The following is a 7426-nucleotide window of genomic DNA, read 5'->3' as shown; positions in this document are numbered from 1 at the left end:
GGGATACACAGCAATTTATACTCTACAGATGCTATTAATAGACCCACACCAATTTATACCCCCAGCTAAAAATACACACGCTACGCAAGCTTTGTTATGTAAAAGGTGATAGGTTAAAACTACTCGTTCACACGCTTCCACCTCCCCTATGATTGGTCCTGGTGTGGTGCCCACACGCTGCTTCCCCCTTGTGCGGGCATCCTGTTTTTTCTCATCTTTCTGTCCAACTCTCTTATCTCTCTGTGAATACACAGTTTCTTTGTCTCCCTTGGCCTTGCATATGTCCTTCATAACACCTGAAGCTTGTTAGAGCTGCAGCCTACTCAGCCTGCTATTACAACAAAGTTACTTGGTCTGGATTGCTCATAATATGTCCGCTGTCTTCCAGCCACTCCACAAATCCTCCTTTTTGTTTTTGAGTGATCCGGACCCCTTTTATCATTCAGTTCATCATTCTCATAAAGCAATTCCACACACAGCCTAATATCATTAAAAAGATTACAATGGCAATTAATACCGTTATCCCATGCAGAAACAAATCTTTTAACTATCCAGTAATTCCTAAACTCTGTAGCCAGTCTGTTAACCCTTTCTCAATCTTTATAGCCTGTACATTTTTTCTCAACTCTGCAAGCTGCTTATGAATAGAGTTTGAGTGATCAGTCAAATTCATACAACACTTTCCTTAGTGCTGTTCACTATAGGCTACTCTCTGCTGTTCATGCTGTTTCCTTATCTTCTAGAGGTGTGTAAGAGTCGGTCTAAAGAGAACGATATTGTCTCAACATTGCTAACAGAGACCTGGAGATGGAATGTGCTCCTCATGGACACCGAGACCCAGTGACCCTGAAGGAGAACTGCATGGTACGAGGAGTACTATGCCGCTCCCTGATACCCGGCACTGGAAGGAACAACTACGATAAAGCCGCATAACAACTGTCCGGAAGATGAATCACAACTGTTGTCGTAACAACGAACCAGAACATGCATGATAACCTTGCTCGAGAAGGCAGAGACTGACACCAATCCATGGACCAGAGGAGGAGCAACGTGTATTGCTCGGCATAAAAGAGGACTCCTTAGCAACCAAATTTTAGGAGATCTCCCCCACCAAGGATCACGACAATCGGAAGGACCGCTGGGACACTGCCTGGACCTGGGACCATAGGGATGCCTTGGACCCGTGGTGGTAGCTATAATCCTCTTTCCTTTTCTTTTTACTTTATCTTTTCCTTCACTTTCTGTCTTTTTGCCTATCGCACACCGCTTTATGGGCAAACAATAACATTGTGCTGTTTGATTGAAGCATAATGCCTTGGCGTGGTCGCCTTGATTTTTTGTGCTTCAAGATCATAGTAAACAAACCATCACGAGTCCACTGAGTGGACTGTGACATTAAATTGGCGTCACAGACAGGATCCTGAGAGACAGAGGGGCGCAGGTTGTGTGTGGTTTGTAACAGGGAAAGGATGTTTCGTTCTAGCCACACCTGGCCCTACACCCAGCTGGGTGAGAGGTGTCCAGAAAGCAAGGGGGGCGACTCTAATTTCCCGCATACCACACACGCCCAGGACTTAGCACTCCAAACTCCAATTGAGGGCTCTGTCTGTTGGGATCCAACTAAAAGAACTTGAAGTGCAAAAGGGGGAAAGTGCTAAAAAGGGGGGCTGCCCTCATGTTAATGAGAATTTGTCTGCTCTGCTTGGGAAAGTGAAGGGACAACCTTGTAGTAACTATAAGCTGCCTTCCCGAAGCAGATTTTTGGTCCCTTCAACCATTCGGGGAAGAGAAGGGCGACACAGCAGTGGCTGTGTATTTGTAACTAAGTCTAGCCTCCCCAAAGTGGGTTTGGTCCCTTCGTAGTGAGAATGGCCGAAAAGGCTGATAAACAAAATCCTTTGTTAATGAAAGATTGGGACATGTTTTACACGTTTCTGGCAAAGTATGGGGCTCGACCCTCCGTACCCGGAGAAGACTGGGCTCGAGATAATTGGGCAAACTTGCAGAATGTAGTGGACCGAGTGACCTCTTTACAGACTGAAGCTAAAGTTAGATCAGGTAAGGGCAAATCTATAGTCTGTGCCATTTTAGGAGCCAGCCTGGTCGCAGCAAAGATCGCCTTAGAAAACATAGCAATGAAAACAAAATTATAGAATCCCTTGAAAATTTGGTGAAAGTTCTGCAAAAAATGGCTTAGAACAACAATTAGAGAAAGAGAGGGAAGAAAACCGCTTTTTAAAACCACTCTGAAGGCAGAATGCTCTAAAGACACTGAAGCCCTGAGTGTAATAGAGCTGGAAGTAGAGGAAAAGGGCATTAACCCAATATACCCTCAGAAGGAGTTGGAAGAGGTGAGAAAACATTTTGTAGAAAACCCTCAAGTGAGACCCTTAATTAAAACAGAATATACTTATCTGAATGAGGACGATGATAATCCTCACATTACAACCAAAGAGATACCATATACTGCCACTGAGCTAGCCAAACTGAAAAGAGAGTATGGACACCTTCCTAAAGAATCCAAAACAGTGTACGTGTGGCATGTATCCCTAACTGGGGGGGGACCAAATTCAATTAAGTGAAAAGGAAGCTGGTGGCTATTGGGGTCACGGAGTTTTCTTAACAACAGGCAATAAACATGCCCCATGGTCCCTAACCCAGCGGGCTGCTTATTGGGCTGGAGGATTGAACCCTTTAGACAGAGGGGATCCCCCGGCAATCACCAGCACAGCTGATCAGTTGCTAGAAAGTGTACACAAAGCAGCCTGCTTACAAATGATACATGAAAGAAAATTAATTCCTGGATGTGAATCCCCAATGATTCTGCTGGTGAATCCCGAAATCATGACCCTCTTGATAAGGGGACTTCCAGAGTCACTCAAACCTACGGGGGTTAGCCTTCAAAGGACCATCGCGTCGATGGGCCCTGTAGAAAGGCTGGAAGGTCTTATTAGGAGCCAGAGAAATGAAACACCGGATTCAGTTTCTTCCCACCATACGACCTCAGCATCAAGTAATAAAAGGATATGGACCTGGGGACAAGTAGCACAAGAATTGATAGATTATAGTAGAAAATATGGTCCTGTAAAAATCCCAGAGGAAAAATTGAGGGGAATCCACCAAACAGAAGTTGAGGTTTTGCCCCTCCCCACCGGTAAAACTGTAGCCGCCGCTGATGTCCTGAGAAAGGAGCATCCACACCATAAAACAGGAAAGGGAGAACAGTCCATGACTCGACAACAGTGGTGGCTTTTGGGAATTAAAAAGGGAGTCCCCAGGGATATAATGGATGGCTTACCCTTTGATAAATTGAGTAAGGTAGTGTTGAAGTGGCATAATCCAAAACAACCCTCTCATACACAGTGCAGGAGAAAAATATCACCAGATACACCCTCAGCTGCCCCTGCTGAGGAAGCTGTTTCCCATGAGCAGGGAAACTAGAACTTCCATTCCCTGGTAGTGGGCGGGGGAATGGAGGATGGATTTATATCCGTCAGCTCACAAAAACTAAAGGAAGAGACTTATTAATCACAGCTATAGCTGGCTCTAAGCGTGCACCAGTGACCTTTCTAATTGATACCAGTGCACAGGTCTTTGCTCTGACAGAGGAAGATGCTGAAAGATGTGGGGTTTTTCCCTTGAAGCGCCATTTTTGTGTTCTGAATGCCTTAGGGTCGACAGAAGTTATGAAAGCTGCCTCGGTAAAGTTGACTCTTCCAGGAGAGGAAGGTACGGTCACTGTCATAATGGTGATTGGAGACATTCCAACAAATTTGTTAGGAATGGATGCCCTCAGGGGAAAGCAGTGGGAGGACTCTGAAGGATTGTTGTGGACCTTTGGAACACTGCAGCTGCATGTCATATTACTTCCAAAAGGCACCCCCACTGCCGTTCAGCAGAGTAACTAATGTCAAACAATATCCCCTTCCCCTGGGAGCGAAGGAGGGCATCAAACCAGTCATGCAGGAATTGCGAGAACAGGGAGTGGTGATAAATACCCATTCCCCTTTTAATTCTCCAGTGTGGCCCGTAAGAAAACCTAATGGGAAGTGGTGGCTCACAGTAGATTTTCAGAGACTGAATGCTAACACTGATCCTTTAACTGCCGCAGTCCCTAATCTGGCTGAGTTGATAACAGTAATCCAGGAAAAAGCCCATCCAATCATGGCAACAATAGATGTTAAAGACATGTTTTTTATGATACCTTTGCGACCAGAAGATAGACAACGTTTTGCTTTCACGTGGGAAGGGCAACAATTTACTTTCACCCGCCTTCCCCAAGGGTATAAACACTCCGCCACGCTGGCTCATCATGCTTTAGCCCAGGAGCTGGAAAAAATACTAAAACCCGAAGGCATAGCTGTTTATCAGTATATTGATGATATTCTTGTGTGGGGGGGAGATGAAATAGAGGATGTGGGAGCAATCCAACAGAACATAATTTCACATTTGGAAAATTTGGGTTTGCAGATCCCTCCAGAAAAGGTCCAAAAGCCCTCACAAGAAGTGAAATTCCTAGGAATCTGGTGGAAAGGGGGAATGACATGCATCCCACCAGATACCCTTGCTTCCTTAGAACAGATCAAAATGCCTGAGTCGAAAAAGGATCTGCAACATGTTTTAGGATTATTGGTGTTCTGGAGAAAACACATCCCGGACTTTTCTATCATTGACAGACCTCTTTATGATTTGCTAAGAAAAGAGGTTAAATGGAAATGGACTCGAAGAGGGTCCCCCGTGGAGAGTCGGCCAAGTCACGACAATCACACCAATATGGCTACATGCCGTGCTCACTTTATTAAACAAACAGGTCATATTTATAACTTAAACCGGCCGCTCACCCGACTTTGCACACAGGTGATTAGATAAAAGTCTCTGGTCACGTGGGCGTCCGTGTCACTGATCAGTGAGCATGCTGCAGGCGCCTGATCAGAGTGTGCCGATGAGAGTGTGTTGATTTCGCGGTTCCCAGGACTTGCTCTGCACCTGGCTTCTTGTTTGTGCACAGCTTGTTTTCCTTCTCCCACTGCTTGTTCCCAGGACAATTCAAAGTTGCTCTGCAGCTTCAACTAACAGGCCTGGGTTGTCCAACCTGGACAATGGTAACATATGTCCTCGGTCCTTTAAAAATCCCTCTACAGATCCCCCAGTTGTCCTGCACATGCCGCATGATGGCACTCAGGATGATCTGCTCCATAACCTTCCCCAGCACCAAGGTCAGGCTGACAGGCCTGTAGTTTCCTGGATCCTTCTTCCTGCCCTTCTTGTAGATGGGAGTCACATTGGCTAACCTCCAGTCTTCTGGGACCTCCCTGGTTAGCCAGGACTGTTGATAAATGATGGAGAGTGGCTTGTTGAGCTCCTCCACCAGCTCCCTCACTACCTTTGGATGGATCCCATCCAGCCCCATAGCCTTGTGTGTGTCTAAGTGGAGCAGCAGGTGACTAAACATTTTCTCCTGGACTGTTGGGACTTCATCCTGCTCCTCCTCAGCTGACAGCAAAAACTGTGTCAGGGAACAGATCTTGCCTTTTTGTTATTGAGTTTGGGGTTTTTTCCTTTATTTTGATTCTTTTCTTTTTTTTTTTTTTTTAAGCCAGAGATGCCCCTAATGTGTCTAACAGAGTGGCCTGTGTCTCGGCTGGGGAAACACCATAATGGGTGCAGGGAATCTTTTGTGAATAGCAGAACTGCCAGGGAGGCTTTGCCCACAGTTTCATTGTGAATCCATTACCCATCTCTGCATGATGTGGCAACAACCCAGGATATAAATTGCAGTTTTCACCAAGTATTAATGGTGAGACTGTTCCTGAAAAGTAAAGGTAAGCGCTTTCCGGGTTGTCCTCGGGGTGGCTGTGTGATGACACACAGGCTGGATGCTAATGAGTTCAGCAGCTTCTGTGACTTACATTATTTTCCCACTGTCAGCACAGATGCTGTGTTGCCAGTCTGGGTGTTTTTAAGACAATGGATACCTATAGTTTGGTGCCAAAGCTCCTTCAGACTTTGTGGGCTTTTTTTCTTTGTCCCTTCTAAGATTTAAACCAGTTCTGCTCTTACAGAGTCTCTCACTTTCTTATGAATATTTGACATCACGGGCTGTCCTGGTTTCAGCTGGGATAGAGTTAATTTTCTTCTCAGTAGCTAGTACAGTGCTGTGTTTTGGCTCTGATGTGAGAACAATGTTGATAACCACACTGATGTTTTTAGTTGTTGCTGGGTGATGTTTATACTGAATCAAGGACTTTTCAGTTTCTTGGGCCCTGCCAGCAAGAGGGCTGGAGGGGCACAAGAAATTGGGAGAGGACACAGCCAGGACAGGTGACCCAAACTAGCCAAAGAGGTATTCCACACCATATGATGTCATGCTGAGTATATAAACTGGGGGAAGAAGAAGGAAGGGGGGAACATTTGGCATTATGGTGTTTGTCTTCCTGAGCAACTGTTACACATGATGGAGCCCTGCTTTCCTGGGGATGGCCGAACACCTGCCTGCCCATGGGAAGGGGTGAATGAATTCCTTGCTTTGCTTTGCTTGTGTGTGCAGCTTTTGCTTTACCCTTTTTTCCCCACCTTTCCATTTTGTTATTATTGTTAGTATTGTTGTTATTATTATTGTTGTTCTTACCTCTTTATTCTGTTTAAATTATTAAATTGTTCTTATCTTAAACCTTGAGTTTTACATTCCTTTCCAATTCTCCTCTCCATCCCTTTGAGTGAGAGGGAGTGAGCAACTGGCTGCATGGTGCCTGGTTGCCGGCTGGGGTTAAACCACAACACGGGCAAAAGCTGCATATTTTTTAAGCTCTTGACAGCATCTCTTAAGTTCTGCTAATGACTGATATTGACCTTGCCAGTGGGTTGTTATTCCGATTTCTGTTCTCAGGAGTGCCATGGACATGGGCTGGTGTGCCTACAGGGACCTGCAGAGCAAGTCTCTTGCTGAGTACCCAGATATTAGCAGTTGCTCTCATGTGGCTATCATCTCTTCTGATTACAAAAGATAAATATCCTTCTACAGACCAGGTTTTTCCAAGAGGTTCAGAGACATATCGCAGTGCACACAGTTTTCCCCTAAAGACATCGTGTCTTCCCCTAAACAAGAGTTAGCTTTTATTACTTCTAGAGGTTCAAGCCTATTGCTAGAATACTACTAGTTTATCTTTCTTGAGGCGGTTTAATATTTCTTGGCTATATAACCCATCTTTCTGTGTAGTGAACAGATGTTTTCACTGGATTCATCATATTGCTGAGATCTCTTTCCTGGATGTTTTACATTCAATTAGAATTTATGAATGTGTAGAAACTCCTTCTGGGATGTACTGCACTTCTTCCCAGCAAGTTTCCCAAAGTACCAGGGTGTCTGTTAGCTTTCTGGTGTCTCAGACTTGTGTGAACGTAACTCTCCAGAACACTTTGTCAGCCA

At 45.1% G+C, this 7426-nt stretch overlaps 1 protein-coding gene across 1 annotated transcript; it reads left to right on the top strand.

Moving 5' to 3' along the window:
- The first annotated feature begins 1868 nt into the window (after nucleotides 1-1868).
- On the top strand, nucleotides 1869-3908 carry LOC130141912 (uncharacterized). Its single transcript, XM_056323210.1, is given in 6 exon segments — nucleotides 1869-2112; nucleotides 2115-2189; nucleotides 2192-2227; nucleotides 2230-2555; nucleotides 2557-3313; nucleotides 3673-3908. Coding segments are annotated over 6 exon segments (1674 nt in total).
- Nucleotides 3909-7426: the final 3518 nt, after the last annotated feature.

This window comes from Falco biarmicus, chromosome W (assembly GCF_023638135.1).
Source record: "Falco biarmicus isolate bFalBia1 chromosome W, bFalBia1.pri, whole genome shotgun sequence".
Lineage (NCBI taxonomy): Eukaryota > Metazoa > Chordata > Aves > Falconiformes > Falconidae > Falco > Falco biarmicus.
The sequence above is the reverse complement of the archived record's forward strand: the minus strand, read 5'-3'. Positions and strand labels throughout refer to the sequence as shown.